Source organism: Eubalaena glacialis, chromosome X, assembly GCF_028564815.1.
Source record: "Eubalaena glacialis isolate mEubGla1 chromosome X, mEubGla1.1.hap2.+ XY, whole genome shotgun sequence".
NCBI lineage: Eukaryota > Metazoa > Chordata > Mammalia > Artiodactyla > Balaenidae > Eubalaena > Eubalaena glacialis.
Window position 1 is genome coordinate 40,479,757 of NC_083736.1, and position 27,995 is coordinate 40,507,751.

At 43.7% G+C, this 27,995-nt stretch overlaps 1 protein-coding gene across 1 annotated transcript; it reads right to left on the bottom strand.

The window, feature by feature from the left end:
- Positions 1–1,426: 1,426 nt before the first annotated feature.
- On the bottom strand, positions 1,427–27,670 carry NDP (norrin cystine knot growth factor NDP). The gene is made up of 3 exons (XM_061178995.1): positions 27,597–27,670; positions 13,153–13,522; positions 1,427–1,654 (listed from the first exon to the last, which is right to left on the bottom strand). Exons 2-3 carry the CDS (start codon positions 13,312–13,314, stop codon positions 1,427–1,429), a joined length of 390 nt encoding a protein of 129 aa, XP_061034978.1. The 5' UTR covers positions 13,315–13,522; positions 27,597–27,670.
- Between the last annotated feature and the right edge of the window lie 325 nt (positions 27,671–27,995).

Below are 27,995 nucleotides of genomic sequence, written 5' to 3' on the forward strand. Positions count from 1 at the left end.
TAGCACCATGAGTATTCTTGCAAATGCTCATGCGTGCCATTGGCCCTGGATCACTGGACGGTCAATGACACAGAAACCATTGTTTGTGAACTATTTGTTTTCCTTCTGGTTCTTCAGACTTCATTTATGGATACTTATTTTCTTCTGAGAATAGTGGCTAAAGGAGCCAGAATGCATCGGATTTTGTGCTCATTCAGCAAGCTGAATTCTGAGACTAAAGGCCACATTTCATAAGCGCCCCCCCCCCGACCCTAGTACATTGATTTCAAAAAAATGCCTCCACTGTGCGTTCTGAAACCCGATCTCCCTCTATTTCTGGATCCCCCCACACACACACCATAGGGGATGCGCTCTAGTAGGATGTTGAGTAGGAAAAAACAATCCTTACACCGTCAAAATTTTGAAGATACTCTCTTTTTATTTCAAAACATGGGAATAACTCAAATTTTGAGCCTCAAGGACCAAAATATATTTGAACCAAATGTTCAGAAGACGAGCCAGGCCACCATTTTCGGCAGCAAGCTTCCCACGGACAAGTGGATATTAGAGAATGATGCCCACGACATGGCTAAAGCTATAGCACACCCACAAATAGATTCGTACTTGGTTGTCTAATTTGCATGCATGAGTATAGAGCATTCTCCATGCCACTAGTACATATATGCCTTTTTCAAAGTCAGTGCAGGATCCGTATTTGTGCAGGTCTTTAAAAGTCTGCTCCCTTACAACATGTTAACATAATTTATCTGAGAGAGCCTCAAGATGACAAATTCTTTAAGCCACTTTTACTTCCCCAAAGTCATTTCTGAATAATAATGATGGCTATCAGGAGTTCCAGCATCACATAGGAGAATCTGTTTGTTAGTGATTTTAATGTCAGTTAGCTGGCTGTGAATGAACCTGGCTAAACATATCCACATGCTTGGTGCCTGGAATTTGAAATTGGTAACCTTTAGCAACAATGGCAACCTTAGACCAAATGACAAGATAAAAAAAAAAAAAAAGCCAGAGGATGTCCCAGAAAGAATTGGGCTTTCCTGCTTTCCAAAGCAAATGCTCCCCTAATCTGCACCAAACAGTGACAGCCTGACCCACTCTTGCATGGGGGCCTACTTTTCCCACTAATGCTGAATTGTTGGAAACCCAAACAGCATTCAGCGCCAAGGGGGAAATTGCCTGAATCTGAAAAGGAACCAAAAGAAATTGTACCAGGGAAAGGAGATGGGAATGGAAAACAAGTTCCCAGAGTATCTCTGTCAACAAGCATGTAGAGTCTTTATTACTAGAATACGCAGAATCCCGTGGGAATTGCTACATATTTTTTTTTTTGCCTTAACTCTTCCCTTGCCAGTCCTTCCCTGGCTGGTTGAACTGCTTCAGCGAGGGGGAGGGACTGTCCCATCCAGAAGCCACTCAACAGCAGGCCTCAGGAGCTGCACTCCTCGCAGTGACAGGAGAGGATGTACCGGTAGGTGGCCGTGAGTCGCATGCCCCCAGAGCAGCGCAGCCGCAGTGCCTTCAGCTTGGACGTCTGGGGCCGGCAGCAGTGACAGGAGGAACGGAAGGGCTGCTTGAGGACAGTGCTGAAGGAGACCAAGGGCTCGGAGCGTGACGCCTGGCTGCAGTGCCCCTCGCACCGGGCCAGGAGTACCATCTGGGGAGAGAAAAGAAGTGGTTACCCCCACTGGGGAAGCCAAAACTTCAGCCAGGTCCCGCAGCATCCTTTAAAAGGCCCTAACACTCCTGGCTGGATGAGTTCCTGCTGGAGAAGACCAGTGGCTCTCAACCCTGGTCACACATTGGAATCACCTGGCAAATTTGCTTTTCTTTTATTTTTTTCCATGATTTTAAAGTTACTTTAAAAAGGTAAATGTCTCTCAATATTTAACAGGTAAAGAAAATATGATATTGGTTTATTTTATGTGGTTGTTATATTTTATTTTCCAAGTAATACTGCTTAAGAATATTTATACACCTACTTTTAAGTCCACAGTTTAGCACTCTTATTTGTATGGCTTTAAAAGTTATAGCACAAGATCTTTACAGTAAGGATTGGAGAAAAAGATTCATTCAAAACAAAGCCTGATGTAATATAAACATGTTTTTCTCTGTACTTTATTTTAAATACATTAATTTTTTAAAAATTAATTAATTAATTTATTATGTTTGGCTGTGTTGGGTCTTCGTTTTTTCTGTGCGAGGACTTTCTCCAGTTGCGGCAAGCGGGGTCCACTCTTCATCGCGGTGCGCGGGCCTCTCACTATCGCGGCCTCTCTTGTTGTGGAGCACAGGCTCCAGACGCGCAGGCTCAGTAGTTGTGGCTCACGGGCCTAGTTGCTCCGTGGCATGTGGGATCTTCCCAGACCAGGGCTCGAACCCGTGTCCCCTGCATTGGCAGGCAGATTCTCAACCACTGCGCCACCAGGGAAGCCCAAATACATTAATTTTTAAATGATGCTCATCTGTTTTTTCATCTGGTGGTAAAATACTAGTGCAAATTTTTATCAAGATAAAGTTTACCACAGATATAAATAAATTTTTCCGGTTGAAAATGGCCCTTCAGCTGCCATTAAATGAAATTTCCCAACTTAAGTGAAAAAGAATTGGTAGCTGTCATTATAAGCAAAAATATAAAGTACTATAGCATCACCTACATTGCTGCAAATTCGCTTTTAAAATGTCAACACCCAGGCCCCATCTCGGACCAAGTGAATTAAAATCCTTTGGAGTTGAGCCCAGGCTTTCGTGGTTTTCCAAGCTCTTTAGGTGATTCCAAAGTGCGCTGAGGGTTTAGAACCACTGGACACGGCCCACCACCACGATGTGCAAATAAAAACCAAAGAACAGAAGAAATTTCTACTGACAGGTGGTAGTCTACCGTTGGACCCATGCCAGTTCTATTAGTCTGAAAATGTAGAAAGTCATTCCAAATTGCCATCAGGGGGTAGATAAAGAATGACTACAGAGAAAAGGAATTTGCTATGTGCAGAGAATTACTAAAGAAAAGGAATATGGTTTCTGAAGAAGAAAAAGAGGATAACTAAGTGATACTTAGGAAGAAATATTCTGGGCACCACAACTTGAAACAAGAGAGTGAAATAGAAAAAGGGTATGTTTTGGGACCTGGAATCACACTTCTGGGCTTATACACTGAAGGATCCTGAGATTTGTGCAATTGAGTTTTCAGTCATTTAGGGCAAATACTAGGATGCATTCCTTCTGACCATCTCCATTTCCAAATGTAGGTTAGGATGATAATAAAGCTTGGGTTGAAGTAGCAGAGGTTGCATGTTCTTTATAGTGGCTCTTAATGTGGCTTTAGTAAACAGATCCTTTAAGAATCTGGTGCAAACTACCAAAGGTATCCCCCAAACAATGGACATAAGTACACACTTTATATTTTGCATATAGATTAAAGGGATGGAGCAGAGGCTCATTTATGCATCCCATACATAAATGGTATCCTGGGAGTGGCAGTCATGGGGGGGTAGGGTGGGCAACTTGATTCATTAAGCTATACAACCCTATACATTGAGGCACAGAAGGTGGGGGAAACCTGAGGTTATTGGTGTGTGTTTATGTGGGAGGGTCTTGCTTGACGAACTTCATATTAAGTGATAGAGAAAAAGTTGCCCTATAATTCCAGCACCCACAACAAGAACATAAAAAGTAGAACTACTCAAATAAAAGATTAAAAGATACATAAATATGCATGAAACTGTTTGACATTTACCTCATGGTATTTTAGGAATTAGCAATTATTATTGAAACTCACCAGCTATTAAGTCTGATATCATCCTATAGGATAGAATTTAATGCCCAAGAATTAAAAGTAGGAAATGGCCTGCCCATCTTTCCAAAAGGAAGAGAAGATGACTTCTGGTAATTATAGATCATTAACATCATTATCTGAAAAGATGCTGGGATGAATCCAACAATCTCTTAACAACAAACAAGACAATATGAGATATTAGGAAATGACTAGCAGGGCTTGGTGAAGAATAAGTTGGACTAGACCTACTGATTTATTTTCTCTGAGAGGTCACAGAGGCAGGGAGAAAATGGTAGCTGTAAGTCATTTTGATTTTATTAAAGCTTCAATTCTATCCTGCCTGCGCTTCACATTGATAGGGAAAACAGACATGATCTGAAATGGGTTTTGAGAGATTATGCCATAGGTCTATATTACACAGGCCAGTTCTTGGTGCCCACCCCATCCCTCTAATGAGAGAGAGAGTTCGAGGTCTTCCCAGTCCCTTCTCACCCTTTCTAGTACGTGGGAATAGTTCCTTGACATCTCACTTTGGAGTAATGTTAAATTTGCTCATCTCTAATGTGGATTATCTATTAGGCAGATTAAGCAGTTCTTCAAAGACTCACCTCCCCAAATGGAGTCTTTAGAGATTCAATTTCAGTCTGGATGGGTATAGCTAACCTGTGCCAACAGACTTCATTCAGAAGGGCAGAGACATGGCAGTGCATCGTACCCAAATGATACACGTACAGGTGAACCAAATGCTGACCTTGAATGACCAGGCAACTAGCACTGTCCATAATATGACCAAGTCAGCAATCTAGGGCCATTTGTAGAACTAACCGAATAGTGATTTCACTAAAAGTCTTCAAGGTCTCAAGCTCTGCCTTCAGCTCATCCCGAAGGACAAGAACTCCAGCACTGAAGACTCCGGGGCCACCTCCAGTGGGTCCCTCTTCCTCAGGAGCTGGACTTTCTGGGCAAGGAGAATGCAGAGACATGTACAATAAACACCTTCAGTGGCTGCCACCAGCCTTCAGAATAAAATCCAAAATCCTGAACAGGCATTAAGGCCCTCCATGACCTGGATTTCACATATCTTTCCAATCTCACCAACAACTGTTCTCATTCTCATCACCCACTCTCTATTTGGATCAAGCTTAATTACTTAGGAGTCCATGGAACTGCCCTGAATTTCCCTGCCTCTTGCCTTTGCCTTTCCTCTCTCAGGAATGTCCTTTTCTCCTGGCTGTACTTAATGAAATACCAACTATCCTCCACTGCCAAATTCAAATGCCCTCTCCTCCAAGAGGACACCATGAAATGATTATCTGGCCTTTGATGTTCTCAACATACATGCAAATCCCCTCTCTGGGAGATTCCCAGTACAGTTGACCCTTGAATAACATGGGGAGTCAAGGGCACCAACCCTCCGTGTATTCCAAAATCTGCATATAATTTACACTTGGCTGTCCCTATCTGCGGTTCCACATCCGAGGATTCAACCAGCCACAGATCGTGTACTGTGGTAATATTTCCTATTGAAAAAAAATCCGCATGTAAGTGGACCTGTGCAGTTCAAAGCCATGTTGTTCAAAGTTCAACTGTATATAGATGCCATCTCTATCTAGCCCTGTTTTGTGTGTGTGTGTTGCAGGAGTCAAGCAGGGAGTTTGGAAGATAAAGATCCATGAATGAGTGTCGTTAGGAATGGAAGGTATAAATACCTGCTTCCCAGGTTCACTCTTTTTTTTTAAAATGTATCCATACATATATATGAATCATTTTTAAAAATTAATTATTAATTTATTTACTTTTGGCTGCGTTGGGTCTTTGTTGCTGCACGCGGGCTTTCTCTAGTTGCGGTGAGCGGGGGCTACTCTTCATTGCGGTGCGTGGGCTTCTCATTGTGGTGGCTTCTCTTGTTGTGGAGCATGGGCTCTAGGCACGCGGGCTCAGTAGCTGTGGCTCGTGGGCTCTAGAGTGAAGGCTCAGTAGCTGTGGCACAAGGGCTTAAGTTGCTCCACGGCATGTGGGATCTTCCTGGAGCAGGGCTCGAACCAGTGTCCCCTGCATCGGCAGGTGGACTCCCAACCACTGTGCCACCAAGGAAGTCCCCGGATTCACTCTTGATATTCACATTTTAGTCTTGGCCACGCCTCACCTGTATTACAGATTTAATGAACAACTTCTGACCTCTTCCAGACCAGAGCTTCTCAAACTGTAATGGGCATGTCAATCAGCTGAGGATCTTGTTAAAATGCAGATTGTGCTTGACTAGTTCTGAGTGAGGCCAGAGATTCTGCGTTTCTTGTAAGATTCTGGTTGATGTCGGTATTGCTGTGCTAACATCCACACTTTGAGTAGCAAGGCTCTGGACCTGTTAAAGTTTGAGAAGCTCCGCTCTAGATGCATCACTAGATAGTGATCATTTCGCTAATAATAATGATGGCAGCCAACATTTATTGAGTGCTTACAACATTTAATCTCATTTAATTCTCATAACAATCCTATGTGAAAGGTACTATTATTATCTGTACTGTTATTACAGATGAGGAAACTGAGGCTTTAGAGAATTTGAGTAAATTGCCCAAACTCACATATCTGGTAAAACATAACACTGAAATCAAACCCAGGTCTGTCTAAAACCAAACCCCTGGTCTAAACCACTATAATATCCTGCTTCCTGATATTAAGATGCTTGCCTGAGGCATGTGCCAACTCACACCCTACTCTAATCTTCTTTGACCTGCCTCTGGGAGTTGTAACCATATCATAACCACACGAGTCTGACCCTTTTCTTATGGGCTTCTTGGGACACATCATCACCACCTCCAAACTTAAGCAGAGCTGAATCTTCTAAGAACCATGGCAGTCCTAAATAATATCTCCTCCACTGTCAAGACCCTCACCCGTTGCTCCATCTCCCAGGGATCTGAGGACTCCCAGGGACTCCCAGCAGTTCATTGGATGATACCACATACTCTCTAACTCCTTAACCAATTCATCCTTCAGTTCAATAAAACTTTGACACCTTCAGACATCTGTTCACCTGCCAAAACACATTGGCCCCCAGTTTATGGTCAATGCACATTCCTCATACGTGGGTGACTTGGCTGTATTTTATTAGCTGCTCTGCATTTTGCACTGCGCTTAACTGCTCTTAATGAAGAGCATACACGCTACTCCACTATCAAATCAAGAAATGAATTTTTTTGGACAAAGAACCCACATGGAGCTGCACCACTAAAAGAGTGTGTTCAATAGGTGGTTATCGCTCATACAAACTTCTATTGAGGGGCTTCCCTGGTGGTGCAGTGGTTAAGAATCCGCCTGCCAATGCAGAGGACACGGGTTCGAGCCCTGGTCCGGGAAGATCCCACATGCCATGGAGCAACTAAGCTCGTGCGCCACAGCTGCTGAGCCTGCGCTCTAGAGCCCGTGAGCCACAACTACTGAGCCTGTGTGCTGCAACTACTGAAGCCTGCGCGCCTAGAGCCCATGCTCCACAACAAGAGAAGCCACCGTGATGAGAAGCCCGTGCACCGCAACGAGGAGTGGCCCCGCCCGCCACAACTAGAGAAAGCCCGTGTGCAGCAATGAAGACCCAACACAGCCAAATAAATAAAGAAAGAAAGAAAGAAAGAAAGAAAGAAAGAAATAGAAAAAAAAAACAAAAAAAACCTTCTATTGACTTTTCACGACTCAGGTGGGTGACAGATACACGTTATCTGCTTTTGGTCCAGTTTAATTTTTGCTATCTTATGTTCCCCCCCAACAACTGGCTTGATGTTAGGAAGCTAGGCAACTTCTCCAGCAGCCCTTTTGTATCCCCGCAACCCTGGAGTCACTTGGCTCCAGCTGGACGTGATACCTAGTTCCTTCTAACACGAACAGAGCTGCTGGGTTCAGGGTATTAGCTCAAGGATAGACTCTTCCGCGTTCAATCTGATTTCCATGTGCTGAGGTTAAGAGTAATGGAAGGTCCTTGGGTAATAATTAAGGAATAGTAATGATGATGATACGTAACATGTATTGAACGTTTACTAGGCTCCAGGCACTGTGCCAAGCCCTTCACAGGCAAGTTAATACTTAACAACTGTTTCAAAAGGTAAACTCCCCCCACTTTACAAATTAAGAAATTCAAAGGCAGAGGATAAGTTACCGGCCTGAAGTCACATAGCTGTACAATGGAGGGCCAGGATTCTGAACCGAGACAGCCGGATTCCTGAGCTCTCTCTCCTAACCACGGTGCTATACTATTAGGCCATGAGAGTCAGCCTGTCAAGCCTTCGAGTTTCATAAGATGCTAAAGTCGGTCAAGGGCAAGTTCAGGCTACACTGTGAGGGTTGTAGCCAGCTGTGATTCCTGGGTCCAGACCAAGGACTGCACCCGGAGACCTCAGGCTCCTTCTCTCTCTGGGGACCTACCACAGTTCTTAGACAGGCCTTTTGATGCAATACACAACTGTCTTCTGAGTGAGAGAAAATCCAAACACAGATGGTTTTCATCACCCCTTGTTGAAAGACTTGCCATCTCCAAAGCCACTTTCCTTTCCTGTCACGTGGGGCCCCTGTGAATTCCTGGCTCAGGCCATGGTCTCCATCAGTATCAGAATAAAGACCCACCTGTCCCATCCTAGAATAGAGCTTTGGCCATTTTACCTCAATCGAGTGAGAAACATATTTTGCCTTTTTCTCAACAGTGAATACTGTGCATCCCTTATTCCATGGCACCCCTTGAAGCACCCCCCTTTCTCCTCAGGAGCATGATTCACCTCTGCTTCTCCCATTCCTCACTTCACCAGCACCCTCAATAAATGACTGTTCAGATCATCTCCAGAGAGCCAGGTCAACCTGCAGCTAGAAGCCGGTCCCTTCACTCTGGTTACAACTCAAACTGACCTGAAGAGACCTTTGCACCCAGAATGCTTCCCTTCCCTCTCTCCTCCATTTAATTGTAAGCATTATGAGGGCTCAGCCCTGCGCATGACAGGTCCCCTTTCCTCAGGGAATTTCCCCAGGCTTTGTGCCCCGAACCCTCTTCCTCCTTCTCCTTTGGGGCCACCCCCCTAGCTGCTCCTGTGGCCCTTCAGGGTTCAGACAACCGTATGCCTTGGTTCTTCGTTCTCCTGGCTCGGGGCCATCATCTGCTACTCCTCACCCAACTCAGACTTCACAGGCCTGCCCAGCTGGCTCACTTTCCCAGTCTCGGTTCCTGAAAACCCCTCCTTGGCCTGAATCCAGAACGCACCCCCTCCAATCCCTCCTTCCTCCGCTCACGTGGGAAAGGAGGTCAGACAGCAGGATCTGTTTCTCTCTGCCTTTGATCCCCCCCCTTTTAGCACCCAGCACAGTGGCTTACATTTACTTTGCCCTTCTGCTTGCTCCCCCAGCCCTGCCAGGTTCCTGTGTTTAACGAGAACCTCAGTGAGGTTCATTTTCCTAATCCTTTAAGGCTATAGGAGATCCCAATAGTTATTGAGGTTTCAGTGGTTGACTAAAATAGAAAAGTGAGTCTAAACACCTGTCCACTTTATAACTTCATCATCAAGATCATACTATCATCTATTAATGTCTATTATATGCCAAACACTAGGCTGGATGCGTTACAAATATTATCACCAATACCCATACCCACACTTTTAGGGAGACAGCATTAGCTCCATTTCACATGGGAAGAAACTGAGGCACTAAAGAATGACGTCACTTCCCCCTAAGTCACCCATTTGGCCAACTGTGGAGCTGGAATTTGAAACCAGGTCTCTCTCACTTCAAAGCCTGGGATCTCAGTTCCCTTGAAGATTCCCCAGATATCTCATTTCCACTAACCACTGACCCTTTGCTTGTTTGCTTTACCACCTTTACTAAAAAATTCAGTGAAGATTGTCAATGAAGCTGCCACTCCCAGAATCTTCTGTACCCACTCCTAGGAGGTGTTACCACTGAAAGCCACCAGGCACATCCTAATCTGTGGCCACACTGACCTCCTTCGTGGACCACTGTGGCCAGTCTTTTCTGCCTGACTCCACCTCAGCCCTTCCCTGAATTGCTGGGAGATGGGCGACAGGTCCCCGGGTCTGGCCAGATGCAAGTTCAGATAGTCTCATGGAAGGCTTGCAGAAAAGCTTTCACTACTATTTTTATTTTTCTACAAAGATTGCTGAGTGTAAATCATGATTTTTCAACAGACTGGAAGTTGAGCCTGAACTTCTAAATAGTGGCTCCCATTTGCAGCAACATGAATGGACCTAGAGATGATCATATTAAGTGATGTAAGTCAAAAAGAGAAAGACAAATATCATATGATATCACTTATATGTGGAATCTTAAATACGACAAATGAACACATCTACGAAAACAGAAACAGACTCAGATATAAGAACAGACTTGTGGTAGCCAAGGGGGAGGGGGTTGGGGGAGGGAAGGATTGGGAGTTTGGGGATAGCAGAGGCAAACCATTATATATAGAATGGATAAACAACAAGGTCCTACTGTATAGCACAGGGAACTATATTCAATATCCTGTGACAAACCATAGTGGAAAAGAATATATATATATATGTGTGTATAACTGAGTCACTTTGCCATACAGAAGAAATTAACACATTGTAAATCAACTATACTTCAATAAAATTTTAAAAAATCATAATAAAAAATAAATTATGGCTCCTACATTCTATTTGCATTCCTCCAATAGGAAGAGCCAAGTGAAAGATGAATGAATTGAATGAAATGAATGAAAGATGAATTGAAAGATGCATGCTCCGAGGCAGACATTGCCACTCCTGGGCTAAATGGCATCGAACAATCTACTTAATTCTTCTTTCAGGTTTCAGTTTTCCTTACCAATAAAACAGGAATGATAACGCTTTCCATCACAGGTTTGTCAGCAACGATTAGATCATATAGTATGAGGTGCCTGACACCTATTATGTGTTCAAGCAGATGCTCTCCCTTCCCTGAGCCTGGGTCACATTCTCCCCTTTATCTGTCTTCCCGAGACCAGACACTGGATAAATGGGAGTCGGGAAGCATTAACAACTGACAGGCAAACAGTAGTAAATAATGGGCTTTGAACCTCACGTTGAGGGGAGAATGTTTGCAGAGAGGAAAAATCTACCCTAGTCTCCTCTTTGCAAAAAACCCCATTGGTTGTTTCTGAGGCACAGGCTACATGTTTTATATCCCAAGTCTGTAAAGATGAACAATTTTTCTAAGTGAAACCCATTAGAGAGAAAACCAGCCTGAGTCTGTGAGAATTAAGAATTATAGAATATCTCAAAATGAAAAACAGTTTTTGTTCCCGGATACATAGAGAAAATCTAATCCAGAAAAGGTCTGGGTAGTTGAGATTCTGCCAGGCATATTTTATGGCCAAGGAAGAAAGGTTTATAATTGCAAGCACCATTTACATAAAACTATTGCTATATTTGGGATAGTTTGGGATGTTTGAAAACAGATTGTTCCCATGAAATTACAAACATTTCTCTACAATCACAATTTTGCTCTATTTATCATGGTATTCTGGAAGAAACAGAGGTGAACAAAGGTAAACTAAAGTCTGTTTGTAGGACTCATGCTCAAGCAGTGTGAGTTCGCTGCGTTTGAGTTAAGGCTATATCTTCTTTGACCTTTCCTTAACTAATGTGATAATTGCTAAGGCGCTCCTCCATCTTTTCATCAAATCTTTCCAGATTGTTCTTTAGTTTTCAGAGATGCTCCAATTTTCCTGTTCCTTCCTATCATCACATGAACACTTTCTTTGAAATAATTTTATTTCCTTTCTTTTTTAAACATTTTATTTATTTTTGGCCAGGCCGCGCGGCGTGTGGGGTCTTAGTTCCCCGACCAGGGATCAAACCCGTGCCCCCTGCACTTGAAGTGAAGTGCGGAGTCTTTTTTTCTTTTTTTTTGAAGTAAGGAGTCTTAACCACTGGGCCGCCAGGGAAGTCCCTGAAATAATTTTATTTCCTTTCTTTTTTTAAAGAATCATGATTATGGAGGACAACTCATCTGTGGAAAAATCATCTGTGGAATAAGAAACGCTAAATACGAGTGCTCTCTATAGGGGGAGTGGAGGAGAAACTAATAATTGCTCTAGTCAACCTTACCTCAGGCCTACAGTTTCTGAGCAATCAGTTGGAAAAACATGTCCTATCTTTTTTTCTCAGTTTGTTTTATATTTTGTCCTAAGAAGGGATTGCAGGCTTGCAAAAATTTATCTATTTACTCTTTTTTTTTTTTTTTTTGGTTCGACAAGTACAAATAAGAGCCAGGAAGTTTGGGTTAAAGTGAGTTAACCCAAATTCTGATCTCCCTAAACTAAAACAAGCCATCATCATTGAGCTATAATCAGAGAAGTTATGGAAATTTTAAAGGCAGACAGAAGTCGTAATGTTTTTAAACAGAGGGTAGAGCCATTAACTTATATGGTCTCAAGTTTAGTGGTTGATATTACCAAAACTTCTTAATTATACTGGTAATTTAAAAAAATACTTGCCATATGAGAATATTTGAGTGGTTTTAGTCTCAGGACTGGAAGTGAAAATCTCTGAGGTTGGGCTAAACAAATTCTTATTTACCAAATGTGGGCAAATTTCATTCGTGTGACTGGGGGCAGTGAGAGTCGTGAGAAGTCCGCTTCTGGGTCTATTTTTCCCTACTATGTGCCTCCCTTCTGGGTGGTCCAGGTGGCGGGCCACTCTTGGTGGCCTTGGAAGCATAGTATTCCTTCATACACCCCGTCTCAACACTGAGACATCACTTTTGCCTGTGCAAAAAGACACACAACCTACTCCAAACAAGAATGACGTGGCTGATCAAGGTTTTTACCTTGATAACTTTTACCTTTGATAACTTATCAAAATGCCATTTCTGTTTTGAAACCATTTTAACGTAAACATGGCAGGTAGAGAAAGGCATGGACCGGGAAACACTTTGAAGAGCCCTCCCCCCCAAGAAGTACGTTTCACTGCTCAATCGTATTTCTTGTATTCCCTTCCTCTTTATTGCTGGTGGCGATAGAAAGAGTTACGATAACCTGTAGACGCCATTTTCTTTCTTGAAAAAGGACACCACTGCTCCATCATTTTCACAGCCAGGGACGACACACACCCCTCCAACCTTGTGCCTAGCAACAATTTTATTGTGAGAAACTTCCAGCCTTTCCTATTGACTTTGAGCAGCCTGAAAGGAGAGGAGCTGGCTGGGTGTGTACATGGTCAATTAGGCAGCTTTACTGACAAAAGTTCAAAGCACGGTGGGAAACCCTAAAAGGATGATTCTCTGGCAAGCCCTGTGGGTCAGCCATATAGTTCTCTGTCCCTTGTCAAAGGAATAGGGCTTGTCTCCTGTTTCTGGGAGTAAGGCTACTCTCACAGAGATCTCGAGCTTACCTTGGAGCTACACTTGTACAACGGGTGACTGATAGAATCGACATAGTGGTGCCTCATGCAGCGTCGAGGATCGGAGTCCATCATGAATGAGCTGTCTGTATCTCCCATCAGCGCCAGCAGTGAGAGCATAGAAAAGGATGCAGCTAGTACATGATTTCTCATTGTTGTAAGGGAAAACTTCTCAAGAGGAACAGCAGAGGGAGGCAAAGGACTAAAAATTGGAAATGCCTTCACCTCCTAGGCTCCAGTTCCTTTCAAGGAAAGGGCAGGATCCGGTTGGAGCTTTCTGGTTGTCATTGTTCTTTGTATGCCGGAGTTTTCGTCTTACAGTTTGCACTCGCAATCCATCATCACTGTATCTGAGGCACAGCTGGAATGAAAACAGAAATTATTTTCCCCAGAAACGTTTACCCAGAAAAACTAATGGAACCCTGGAGGTATTGAGTAGAATTTTTCCATGTCATTTTGAGTGGAGAAAATTGGTTTCTAGAGTGTCATTAGCATAAGCTATCATCCATTTCACACCCCTCCCCCATAGCTTACGGTACATATTTATAATCATTTGGAAGTGGACACAATGGTTTAATGGAAGCGCTTGTTGACTTTAATTGCTGGAGGATAGTTTGACCCCATAGTCAAGTGGTTCTGGCCAGAGCATAACTCGATTGGGTGCTTTCATCCTTATCCCTGGCTGGTGGGGACGAGAGGGTCTATTCAGTTTCTCGGTAAGCTTTGATGTCAATGTCAGCTTACAGGGCTAGAGAGAAGGCAGGTCAGCGCTAACAAGCACACGCCACGTCCCACAGGAAGGAAGTACATTTTCCATGTCCAAGTCCAACCCACCCACCCACCTAGTTTTCCACTTCTATGCTCTGGGCTCATCCTGTTTTTGTGTGAAGCCCCGTGCCACCCAGCACCAATGATAAGCTGCATCGGAAATACACATTATGCTAACTGGCCTCCAGTGCGGTTAAGGCAACACACGTGTATTTGCCAACAGACTCACGCATTTCTGAAGAGCCTTTGTAGCCCAAGCACACGTATAATTTGAAAAAGTAAGTGGTTGCTGGAGCAGAGACTTATCATTAAAGTGGGATCATGCCATATCTGAAATTTGCCTTGTTCTTTTAAGCATATACCTCTTGGACAAAGGACTTGGGTCCAGAATCTCCTCAAATCACCTCACTAACCCCACCCCCCAAGGCATGGCCAACACTATCACACCAGCAAACAGAGAGCATCAAAAATATTTTCAAACATTTAGGAAGATTGGGTGACTTGACATTACATCTAAAGCAAAAGGAACACAATAATTAAACCTTCAGAAAAACTTTCAAAGTTATTTCAGATAAAAGTTTGATTATTTTGCTTCATAGTACAACCTTTTTTTAAGCTTGCTATGCGTGGACAGTCTGAATCAACAGAGCAAAGCACTGATAAGATGAAGAAGTTCAAGTCCATATAAGTCCATTAGTTTTGCTCTAATATAGTGGCCCCAGACCCCCTTAACCTCAGTTTAGCTGTCTTGCGAGTGTGGGGCAGGGGACCCCAGGAGGAAAAGGGTGTGTGACACAGGGCTGTTTCAGAGTGGAGCATCCCTGGCAATGGCAAAACTTCAGCACGTGTGTTTCAGGGAAGCCCTGTAAATTGCAGGAAGAGCAGGGAACAGTAATGAGGGGACCCACCTGGACTCTAGCACTTCCATTAATTAGCTGGGGGACCTGGTACAGGTCATTTAAGCTGTTCCAGCCCCAGTTTCCTCATTTGTAGAATAGGGGAGTGGGGAAAATGGCGTCTGCAACCCTCTCTTGCTCTAAAATGCCAACATTTTAGATGCTTATGGATTCAGTTACTGCCATGTCCATATGCAGAAGATAATCCTAAAGTTGAGGATACCACATTTTCATGCAACTTTGCACCACTTTCCTTTATGTGCATGCTAATGGCAATATTTCATTAAAATTGATCAAACCTGAGCCTAAAGCTCCAAATCAGCAGAGGATGCCGAAGAGCATTTTTGTTTTCATTTCAGCTGCATATTCTAGGTTTTCCTCTGCACATTACATTGAAACTCAGCAAGACTTCAGCTCAAAGAGCCAGAGCTTTCTTGGGTTCCATGTTCAGAGGCTACAGTATTGCTGACCATTTCCTGAGTTTCAATATGACTGTATTTTCCCAAATGGTTAACTGTCTCTTTGAAGCCTTAATTAGTCTCCGAAAGAGAATTTATTAGATTTCTCCTTTCACCATTCCAGTTCACAGATATTTCCCCCAGGAGTCAATGGCAAGAGGATGAAGGGGAAAAGCAGACTTTCCAGTCCTGACCTTCCCTCTCCACTGCCAGCAACTTCTTTTTGGAGCCATGGCCAGGAGATATGGTTAAATGAGCAAAGCAAATGAAAGAAAAGCATGCATAGCATGATGGTAAAAACAAGCAATGACATTGACAACAAAACCCTATATACGTGTATGTATGGTTGTATGTGTTGGCATTTGCATTTATTCCACAGAAAAGGAAATATAATCGGCCCTTAAATGTAGAAGATGGGCACCCTCACTCACCTAAGAGAAATGAAAATTAAAGTACTTTGAGACACTTTGTTCAACCAGTCAGAAGTCTGATCATGCACCCTGTTGGCAAGGCTGTGGGAAAACAGGCCTATTTTGGAGAAAGTACAGTAAAAATTGGTACAAATTCTGTAGAGGCCAATTTGGCAATATCTATTAAAATTGAAAATCTGTATAATTTAGACCCAGCAATTTCACTTCGGAGAACTATCCTACATGTGAGATCACACAAGCATATGGTTATTCACTACAGCATTGGTTGTCATGGCATAAAATTGGAAACAGCACAAAATTTCCATTAGTAGGGGACTGGTTAAATATATTACACAACGTTCACACAGTCGAATACCATGCAACTCTATAAGGAAGAATGCAGAAGCTCTACTGATTTGTGTTAAAACAAGGAGGGATAAGAATATATATTTGTGTTAATTTGTATTTACATAGAGAAGCTCTGGAAGGATACTCAAGAAACTGTACAGTTAGTTACCTGTGGGAGTTGGAGGACAGGCACGGGAGAAAGACTTTTCGCTGTATAACTTTTTTTAATTTGTAGATGTCTGAACTTGTGAATGTATTGCCTATCCAGAATTTCATTAACAAATAACACTTTCTCTTTTCAAATCAAAGCTTGGCTTAAAAATAGTAATTAAGTTAATGGATGTTTAAAGTTTGTGCCAGTTTGAGTATTTTAATAGTATTAAACTTTTATTCCTTATAAGTATGGGAAGACATGCTAGTCTCTTAGTCAAATATTCTTCCAGGTGGACCATTTTGTTCTTGTGCACTACTGCCACCTAGTAGCAACGTTCTGAATTGCAAGCACAGTTAAAAAAATTTTTTTTCCTGAAAGGTGAATAAAATAATTTTGCAAGCAAATGTTATGACATTTATACTGATAAAGAGCTAGTTAATGTCACACAGAATGTAACTTTATTATCTGATTTTCTCTTTAAAGATGATAAGCTGAACCCAGAAGTAGTGATAAAGTATAAAAGAATGACAGAAGAAATATTGCTTCACCACTAATAAGAAATAGATTTTTCATTTCAACACGCTCATAAAGCATGATACTTTTTGTTCAGTTGTTATATTAAACTCTGAAATGAGAATGCCAGCAACAGCGTAAATATGCCGCAGAACTCACAGAACCCTTGAAGCATAAAGGTATGATCCTTGCAACATAACACTGAGATTTTTGCCTTGTGTTCAAATTGAATGAACCAACACTGTTGTGTTGAAGAAGAAATGAACAGAATGCTCAAGAAAAGAGTGATGTTAATTAAGTTAAGTTGCCTTAACATTGTGTTGGTCCGGATGTGCACAGGTGAGGTTGTGCAGAGTGCCCAGGGAAGCACTCACAAAGGGGAAAATCAAGAATGAAGGAAGTTTTCATCACTCGAGATCCCAATTTTATGGCAGCCTAGGGGTATCTACGTCTGTCTTGTAGGAGCTTCTGTCTTTTTTCTCAAAATTAAATTAATTCTAACTTGCTTTAATTTTGTGAAAGCCATGTAGCATAAAAATCAAATGCTGCCTATCAAGACTTAGAACCTCAGCCCAGCCAGTGATGGATTGAGTGAGAAAGCGACTCTCTTGTTGAACTCAGTAGACCTGGGCTGCTCCGTGCTCTGGGTACAGTCTCTCTGAGACATGGACTTGGCCGATGTACAGAGCCCACATTCTAATAGCTCCAATGTGGAGCCTCTGCCGGAGGAGAGGCACGTAGGCTGGCGTGCCCGACTTTGGAGCTACCCTCCAAACGATACCAGTGGAAAAGAACAACTGGTGCCCAGATTTCCCCACCTGTCATTCTCAGCGAAATAATATAGCAGAGCTTACAGCAGACCCAGCCTCCTGGGTGAGAGATGGTGTTGTATCTACAGATCAGCTCACTCTTGGGCTGACCTTCTGCCTGGCAAAGGGTAAAGTGCTGGTTTCACACAAGTTATTCCAGCAACTGGCTAAGACAAGTGGCATGTGCCAAGAGTGGCCTTATTCTCGCCCTGCTTGCCAGACAAGGGAGGGCCGTGCTCAGTATCCGTATTTCCCCCGGGGACTGTTTTCAGTATAATACATGCAGGTATTGCCTCCCGTGGCTTCTTTCTACAAATATATATTTAACACATATTCACTGAGCACCTACTATGTGTCTCCTTTTGCTCTAACAGATGAGACTCAAGGGTCAGGGGAAAAAATAGGTCCTATTCTAGTTCCCTCTTCTAGCTCACTGCATCCACAAGCAAAGAGTCTTGGCCCGCTGTTTTCCTGGGCAATTGTTTTAGACACGCTGATGAACTCATTTAACATCTAATTCATATGCAACATCCTTTGCTTCATTTCTAAGAACATCAAGCTAAGCAGATGAAATATAGTGACTTTGGAATGACATCAGTGTGCTAGACAGAATTATTTGATATTTACTATCATTTAAAACAATCATCTCAGGCATGAGTAAGGTAAAGATGGCAGAACATAAAGCCTCTCTCAAAGGAATTGCAAAAAAAAAAAAATCAGAGATTTAAATGTGGAAGAAAGCTTGCCACTAGGTAACACTTCATACTGGGATTAGAAAAGCAAGAAACTCAAAGTCTCATCAGAGAGTGTGAAGTGCTAAGTAGCCCCTTCCCAGGAACTCAAAGAATTCCAATTGGAACTAGTCAACTAGATGCCTTGGAGAATAAGTCAGATGCCTCTTCTGAAGGCACTTAATTTATAAACTGTAAACAGCCTGTTGGATTTTATAAAGCATCCCATGTGCTCAATGAATGGTTTTTGATATTATTCCTATCTGGCAGCACATCAGTAGTGGCCAAGAAGCCAAGCCTGGGCTGCCCCAGAGGCAGCCGTCCTGACCACACACGCTGCCAGCCCTCCAGCCTGCCAGCCCCTGGTATCTCCAAGGATGGGCAGCCACAAGGTCAGTGGGGAGGGAGCAGCTCCTGCCCCTGTCATCTCATGGTGTCTGTTCTACAGTTAGAGGTGGCAGAGCATAGGAGGCAATGCCTGCCCCCATAGAGCCATCTTAGGAGAAAGAGGACATCCTTGGGATTAAACCACAGTTCTCCAGTCTGGGATGGTCTGTTTTCTCCCAGCCTGCATTACTAGGCAGGCATGGCCAAACTCAGCGGTGATGGTGATGGAGGAAGAAAAGAGATGGGAGAAGCAAAAGGGAAGGAGAAATAGAGCCCAGGGAAGAAGCAATAAATCACAAGCCTGGGGTAAAGAAGGGTGTGAAAAAGAAGGATTAGGAATAGAAGTAATTTCTGGTCAACTGTCAAGTGGCCCCATCTGTGCGTGTGTCCTTGGATTGAATAGTTTTACTGTCTGGGGCAAGACTGGTGTGGGAGGACTGGACCTAGAGACTGACTGAAACTTCAAATCCTGATTTTTTCAGGAAATCCAGAGAAACCTCTCATTGTGATCCAAACTCCCACTTCCCTACAGGTTTCATCTCTTCCTCCCCAACCCATTTCTAGCCTGTGTTCCATGTCCTGGTGTTTTGCATTCATTTGCCAGAAACATTGGATAACTATTCCACAACCTTCTGAAACCAGAAGAGCATTCTATTGCTGTCTGCTCTGGTGGAAGGAAGGCTGATCTGAGGAGCCGCAAGCTCTGAGCCCTCCCTTCCCGTCATTGGCTGTGTGATCTTGAGCAAGTCACTTGCCTTCTCTGGACTCAGTTTGCTCATTCACAAAAGGTACAGATTGTTCGAGATGTTTCTATGGTTCTATCCATTTCTAACATTCTCTAACTCTACCCAAGCTTCTCAGAGTACTCGCCTAATTTGGGGCTACATGTTCCCCAAAGAAATACGACACAAAGAGTTCCTTGCTTACTCAAGAAGTTAATGATCACAGAAAAGTCCAAACAAGTTCTAATGTGGTGCCTAAGCCCCTTGGTGAGGCTGTATTGGTGGCCCAAAATAAAAATAGCCCGTCATAACCAGTTGACTTGGTGTTTGAATGTACCAAATACGGTTTATAAATTAATAACATGTTGTTAATAATAGGAAGCAGTTAGCGAGGATACTTAACCAGTTCTTATTTCTCTTAAAGCTGTCTTAAAATTTGTAGTGTTTCTTTCCAGTCTCCAGCAAATGGGGAGAGGAGAAAGCGAATAGTAGTCAATCATGGTAGAATTAAACGTCTTTCAATTGGTGATGATGAGGATATAGGCTGAGTTCAACCCTCTTGCACCTTTCCTAAGAATGACCCTTATTCCTAACAGATTGAGCCGCAGATCCTCATGCCCTAGTGGGGCCATTTATGATGTTCTGGTTCAGGATAGAAGAGGAAGATTGGTTAGAAGAGTTTTCTTCTCTGCAGATGTGGTTAAGAGCAAGGCAGTCCGCTTAGTAAAGCATCTATGGAACCTTTGTGCTAGGGTACCTGAAGCTCTAGGCTGGGACTTGGGTTGAAAAGAGTTGCCCATTGGGTACGGGTCTTGTTTCCTGTGCTGGGTTTCTGCGGGCTTCTACAGTTTCTGTGGAAAGACTCATTCTGAGTTCTTAACAGTCGACATAACTGACTTTTAGAGAACAAACCTTGCATAAATTGGAAATGACCGAGTCTGATTACCTATGTGTCAAGAAGCAGGATACGGCTGAAGTCTTCTCCTCTGGGGGTTTGGATTATTTCTGTAAATCTACCACTCCACTAAAAGCTGTGACTGATATGGTGACGAGCTGTCAGAAGAGGCTTAGGGGTGGGCTTTCTGGGGTGCCAAAAATCAACAATAGCCCTAAACATGGAGTCCCCTTCCATCCTTTCACCAATAATAGGGAGAGAGAAAGCCACAAAAGAGGTAACAGAAGAGACGGAAGAAGGATTATTTTTATGTTTCAAATCTGCCACTACCCTTTCAATGATTTCAAATAGCAAAATTCCAGAAAGGGAAGGTTCCCTTCATTTCACCCACTCCCTCCCAGGAAGGGGGTTTCACATGAGGAATGAGAAACACTCTACCACTTACCTTGTGTAAGACCCTTTGGAAGGAAAGCAGGAAAGTTCTGAGACACCCAACCCAGGGCACTTGGTCTCGCCAACACATGAATGTACACTCTCCCTGTGGAAAAGAAAAGGTGCCCTGGTGTTCTGGGGACCCTGGTGCTGAGTTAATTTGACACTTGCTCTGCCACTGGGCTGCTGGCTGTGGTATGGCCTTAGGAGAAGAGAGATAACCAATGTTAGCTCAGGGTACAAGCTCCCTTTTACCCTGGAGCCAAATGAGTATGTTGGCTTTTCTTCAAAGTGTCCAACAAAGTGTTTCCAAAGCTGCATTTGAATCTCCTCACCCACACTTTGGAATGATGGGTAGTGATCTCACCTAACAGCTGTAGAACCCTTAGTTAGAAATTGGGCATAAACAATAGAGCAACTCAGTATTTCCATTCCCCATTCAATTTGCCTTTTCTGCCCAATGAGGGGACTTGAATACTGGATTCAATCCTGTGGCAATTTGGAAGCAACACTTGTGGACACAGACTCATGTCAAAGGGGCAAGGTTAAAAGCATGGGGAACTCTACTCAATGTTCTGTAATAACCTATATGGAAAAAGAATCTGAAAAAGAATGGAGATAGATATATATATATATATATATATATATATGTATGTATATGTATAACTGATTCACTTTGCTGTACACCTGAAACTAACACAACATTGTAAATTAACGTATACTCCAATACAAATTTTTTAAAAAATGAAAAAAAAGCCAATCACATAAAAATGTTTCCCTTATTGCTAATCACTCTGAATTTATTGGGCTTTTGGTTTTCTGTTCGTAGTTTGCTTTGCTTAAACCACGCACACTCTGGCTACGTCTTTTGATTGCCAGTTCCCCTGTGACACTTCCATTCTGCTGCCTTTGGATTTCAAACCTCAACAGAAACATTTTAATTCTGAAAAAAAGTCATTTTCCGTAATTTGGGGGGGAATCACAGAAATGTATGAAGTTCTTGAATATTGCCTCGCGCTTTAAAGAAAAATTGGACTTTAAGAACTGGATTTCTTGGACTCTTCACATCCATATTAAGAATGTGTGTGCCTACATTTCACTTCGAGTTAAGGAAGGGGGATATTTTCTTCACTGTAGGAGTTGACTTCCTTTTCTAATGTCAAGTAAAGAAGGCAACTTCAGAGTTCAAACCCCTCTTCCTGGGAGGGAGTCGGTGAAATTAAGGGAAGCTCCCCTTTCTGAAATTGTGTTATTTGAAAATCTCCAGTGGCAGATTTTAAACATCAGAAATAATCCTTCCTCCTTCTCTTTGCTTCTCCATGGTCTGCTCTTTGCCTATTTTTATTCCCTATTGATGGGAGGATGGGAGGAGACTCGATCTTTAGGGCTATTGTTGGTTGGTGGCACTGCAGAAGGGTCGCCCCTGAGAATTTTCTGACACCTCATCAACTTTCTTGAATGTATTAACCTGTTGCCCTTTCATTTTTAAAGAATCTGGCAATTGGTTGGATCACAGCTTAAAAGAAAAAGTTGGGATTGAGCCCGGCCTTGGAGGAGAGAAAATGGTATGAAAAAATTCTTAGCTTTTGTAGAAAAACAAAAAGAAAAACATATCTACTGCAAATCTTATAGAACTGAGTTTAAAGCTATATAGTCCATGTTCGTGTGCAGATTTGGACATGAGGGTGAAATGGATTCTGATTGGATGAATTCCTGATTCTAAGCATGAGGGATATATTGCCTCCTAAAGTTACCCATTCTTTGCATTTTCTGAGTCAGCAGTCTTTCTAACAAGAAAGTGGTTGTCCCAGACTGTGAGCCCCATCCAGGGTGTTACATTCGGACTATGGAAAATGGGTCTGGGGGTGTGACTCTCAGCAATTATAGGCTCACCCATCAGACTCTGAGACCCTCTGATGAGGGGCACAGTAAGCGTGAAGGGGGACCAAGCAAGCTATTGCCAGACACACAAGAAGAAAGCTTTGCAGATGTGAGAGCATCTGGCATCAGAATGAATGCCATCGGCGCAATCTTCCTCAAAATCTCAAATGTGTGGGTGTGTGAATTTGCAGCACGCAACCTGCGCAGCCAAGCCAGTCCCTGCCTCGCCCACCCCACTGCACATGCACGGGGGTTTCAGCAGGATTCGCCACCCTTTGTTTTCTCCTGGACGCAAACAGAGAAGTTTTATGGTTGCTGATCTGAAGGGTGAGGAGTGGGTACTACCAGCTGGAATGTTGCCACTGGCAGGGGCAGACAGGAAAATAGGAAGGCTCTTAATGTCCTCCCAAAGAAAACCTTTGATGGACAAAAGAGTGGTTGTATTTTTACCCTCTCTCTTCATGCTGCCAGGCGTCTTTAAATAGATTCTCTAGCCTAGGGACTTGTATGGAATAATTCATATTAAAACCCAAGAAGTGGCAGAGGAGGGGAGTTGGTTCTTTCTTCTCTTTCTTTTCTTTCCTTTCTTTTTTTCCCCCCTTCTTGTCAAGCTAACAGGAAAAGACTCATTTTAATTCAGCTGTGTTCAATTTTTCCTTTTGGGTCTTTTAATGAACTTTAGCTAATTCGGAAAAGACTACCAAAGCCCCCAGGAAAAGAAAAGGGCTAGGAACCTGCATTGTAGAGCGCTCCTTAATACCTTTTGGTCCCGAGGACATTAGCAGCATCTTTTAAGGATGCTGCACACAGGGGGTGACATGAAGCTCTTAAATGGGAATGTCTAATTGAGAAGTCCAGTTCCTTCCATTTGCAACTCATAAACCGATCTGTTGTTCGGCTGTTAAAAGAAAGAAAAAAAAGAAAAAATCCTCCCCATCTCCCCAGCCCCATGCTGGGTTCGGTTCAACCCAGGATCCATTTCTCCCCTCTCCCTTTCACAAAACGGGTTTCATAAAGACATTCAGGCCCGCGCTAGCCAAATTAAAAGTCCCGTCTGTCCTTCTTTTTCCTTGGGAAGGGAAGGATGTGGGAAGGACAGAGAAAGGGGGCAGGGCGCGGCCCAAGGATCCAGGGAGCTTTGTTTCAAGTCACTTGTCTCTCTCCCTGAAACAGAGAATAACCACATTTCTCTTAATGTAGGCCGAAGTGCATCCAGGCGTTCCCATAGCACTCCCACCCCCGGCCCTTTGCCGGAGATGTGCGGGTCACTGTGATGGTATGTTTGTCCCTGCCAACCCGGTTCACTCCAGCCCTGCTCCCAGCAGCCTAAAGGGCAGCCTGAGCCATGAGGCTGCTCTTCTCTGCGAGTGGGTTCAGGCTCGGGGCGCTCCAAAAGGACCCCCGATCCTATCAGCCCGGCAGAGCTGCTGCCAAGAATGACATCCTGGGAATACTATGGAGATGGGGAGACCTCATGGGCTGTTGTCCCCAGATGGAACAGGACCCAGGCTGTCTGGAAAACAGGCAGAGCAAAGAGCGAGCTCACAATGGAAGGAGCTCAGGCGAGGGGAAAAGGGGGCGGGGTGGGAGTGGTGGAGAGCAAAAGCAAAGAAAAGCCACATGCCACCCAGGAAGATTCCAGGGAGGGCGGGAGGAGGTGGTGGAGGAAGCACTTGCAGGAAACAAGTACCCAGACATGGCACTGCCAGTCTAGCTGGATTCTTTTCTGAATTAGATTATGCGAAAGAAAGAGGGGAAATATATAGCCTGCCAGCTGTTCAAAGGCTTACAACCTTGCTTTTATTGTCCGGGTAAGTTGGTGAGGTGGGGCATCAGAGGAATTCCAAACATACCATCCCAGAGAAATTTTAATATGTTCCACAGTGTCATACACGAAGAGGAAATGACAGCTGATCACAGCCAGGGCAGGCCACAGCAATCTGGGCCTCGGAGCTCACCCACCCTCCCATGGCCCAGCTTCCCTCTTCTGCTTTAGCCCTTCTCCGTTCTGCCACCTGCCGTCCCATCCCTCCTGCTCCCACCGGCTCAGGCAGGGGGCCCGGACAAAGTCGCCTTAGCTGACTGTCATGGGAGGAGGTGAGGATGGCCTGGAAGGCCGCTGGCCAAGAAGCTGAGGGCTGGCTAGGGTGAGTCAGGCCCCCCAGGGAGTCAGAGGCATTTTAATCCAACCACAGGGGATTATCTGCTGATAAGGACCAAATCAAGGACTCTGGTGATGCTGTCTTCAGGGTATTTCCCCCCAGTAACCTATCCGAGGCAGAAAACACAAGATCGGATTATTTGAAAGCAACACTGTTAGTGGCTTTGACGGAGACCTGGGTTTGGGGAACAACTTCTGGCAACTCCTTCCCAGGGTTCTCTTGAATTTAGGCCAGGCCCAGAGGTCACTGGTTTCGATCCTGGGGGTGGGACAAGTAAGTGGTGGGAGATAGTGACTGCATCTTCCTCCATGCATGTTTCTAATTCAATGATTCATCAAGTGGCCCTGATGTCAGTCGCTGAGTAGGTGACTCACAGCCATCCCCGATACAGACAGCACGTGGTCCTTTCCAAAGGGGGCTCAAGGGAGCAGAGAAAGGATAAACTGCCCCTTTTCTAGGCGTCTCCTACCCAGGAAGGAAAGATCCAGGCTGTGCTAGCTGTGAGTGACGTGTCCCCAGGATCCGGTGATAAAGGCCTAAGGGGAACCCCTTTATCATAAATGGAAAGAAAACCCACCGATAAGCGACAATCATTTCCAGTAAATCTGGGTACCAGCAGATATTTGAAATAGTTCTTTCTAACAAGGAACTCATTGACCAGTTTACCCACTGGCCAAGTCTATTTCTGTTCCAAAATCTAACTAGAGATGGCATACAGACTGAGAATTAGGGCGCAGGACAATGTCTCATTCACCTTTGCATCCATCAGGACTAGCATAAGTTATTGAAAGAATGATGGCATGAATAATTAACCAATAAGAATAATAGTGCTTGAATTGTGAGTTCTTAAAATATAGTAAAAATTGCCAGCCACCACTGGTGGCTATAATTCTGAGAAACTCGCCACATTTTTCAAGGGCCGAGGAAAATAAATGAGTTGGAAATTGTTAAATGTATTGAAAAATGATTTATTTTCCCCTTGACAGTGTCACTGGAACATGAATTAAGATTGAAAACTCCACAGGCGTGTTTCCATCTGTGGGTGTCAGCTGCTTGGTACATGGTCATCAAGAAGGCTTCAGCCAGCACTCCTTTTACCTGAACTAAATGTATTTTAAAGTAAATGATGCAAAACATTGCATTTTGTGCTTAGACCCTCTCATATAATGGTCTGAATCATAGTTTAAGAAAACTGTTTTGGTTCGGCTAAATGCTTTGTTAACAGCAGTAGCTTAAAATTGTATAGCAATAGAATCCATGGTATCTTTTCAGGCTTTCTCAAATAAATAATGACTATCCCAAGGTTGTAAATTACCTCATTCAAAAGCCAGATTCTCATTCAACAATGCTTGTTAGGTTAGTTATTAGAGAAAATCAGAGGAGTTCTCCCATAAACCAAGTTCCCGTTCCACGATGAATACTGGTCTCTAGGAACCTAAGAGTTTACTTTCAGAAGCCAGACTGGTAAGAAAAAAAAAAAAAAAAAAGGCAGATATTTGCATTCGGTCGAAACAATTGAGAAGCATCTTGTAGTCCCCACTGCATTCGATAGACACCTAGACCTAGAGCCAACTCTGCATTTTAGGCATGTCTACATTTTCAAATGCACCTGGTATTCAATGTTATGTGCTGGAGCAATTTGCCAACGCCGGCTCCTTGTAATTAAAATACACTAATATCATACATGAAAAGAGACATGTTTCACAGCATCCATATCTGTTATTCATGACAGTTACAGAGCATAGAACGCAGGACTCCCATCTTGCCAAATAGCTTCCTTCTCTGCACCTGAATCTCAGCAGAGAAGGGAGTCTACCTCTTTCATGCAGGTTTATCTCGGCTCCTCGATTACAATGAGCCTCAGTTACAGGGCGTTCTGAGTCATTAACATTCTGTACACAGTCAAACTTCCCGTCCCCCAAGAAAGAGTTATGCCCAGGCCTCCTACAGCCCAATTGTTCATTTAAAGAGAGAACTTGTATTCAGGAGCTTGCAAGAACCCTCCGAATATTCCTCAGGTGTTTGTAGGAGTCATTCCTACAGGTCCTGGTCCCTGTGCTGGTTGGGAGCATCCTTTCCCGGTCACTGCTTGGACTGGGTAGCATCGGTCAGCTGCAGGGACAAGCTGATTACTAAAAATAAGCCTTTGCAATAAGGCCAAGGCAAACAGCATGCATTTCCTCGGACTTTTTGCCCAATCAAAATCCTATAGTAAATCCATCCTCCTCTCTCCCCGGCGCTCCTGACTGCATCTATGGAATTGAAGATGTTGCAAGTTGGGAGAAAGGTGCAAAGGAACAGGATTCCTGTAAAGCGTGACACAGAAAGCTAGAAATAAATGTTGCCTATTGTTTGAAGTCATTCTAAGCACTCCGGCAGAGCCCTGGCAGGAGATCAGCAGCATACATAAGTAGTAATAAAAGTAAACAGTGCGCTTTTAAACTTGCAGTCTTGCCCGCGTTCATAGTGCCCCCGTTCTAAGAGGGATGAGGGCGGCGGGGAAGATACTGGGGCTCCAGGAATCCATGTCGGCGAGTAGCTGCTTCTCAATCTCCTTTCACGGGGTCAAATATAAGAACCATTACAAAGTTACATCTAACTACGCAGAGTTTGAAAATCCAATCTCTTTCAGTCAAACCCAAAGAGATTTTCCAGCCTCTCTGTGAGGCTCCCCTGCTCTGTCACCGACTTCAAAGACCCGTTCATTTACAAAACACAATGCTAGCCCACTACAGATTAATGCAAATTCAATTAATGCAAATTTAAGTGGTATTTAAAGGTTGTCTCTTTGTCTGAGAGGAGGATGAAATGCTCCTTTTGGAAAGAAGTAATTTCCTAGGCAAGCCGTCAGCGCTGTTTTCCTGCTTACCTTGGGGGAAAACGCAGGGCTCCTTTCTCCCCAGACTTTTCTGAGAGCTAGAAAGAGGTCCTGTTACTTCCAAATGCTTTTGTTCTTCTGTCCCTCTGTCACATGGCTTGCCTTTTATATTTGCAACACACAAAAGTTAGGACTGTTGTTTAAGCGACACAGGGAGAGAGAGAGAGAGAGAGGCAGAGAGAGAGGGAGAGAGAGAGAGAATGTCAAATGGAAAAGTGCCATTGCAGTCATATATCAATCAGGCGTGCGGCCGCAGCAGCGCACTAGCAAATGGGAATGCCACGGAAATGTGAGGCGCCCGGTATCGGGGACTCGCAGCCGCTGCCCACCGCTAGGCTCCCTTCCACGGAGCATCTTACGATGGGAACGGCATAGGAGTAACAAGGGCGA

Excerpts from the sequence above, each read along its gene's own strand:
- NDP (XM_061178995.1), bottom strand. The coding sequence starts at position 13,314 with ATGAGAAATCATGTACTAGCTGCATCCTTTTCTATGCTCTCACTGCTG. Across the intron at positions 1,655-13,152 it reads TGTACAAGTGTAGCTCCAAG|ATGGTACTCCTGGCCCGGTG; the intron begins GTAAGCTCGAGA and ends TTCTCTCCCCAG.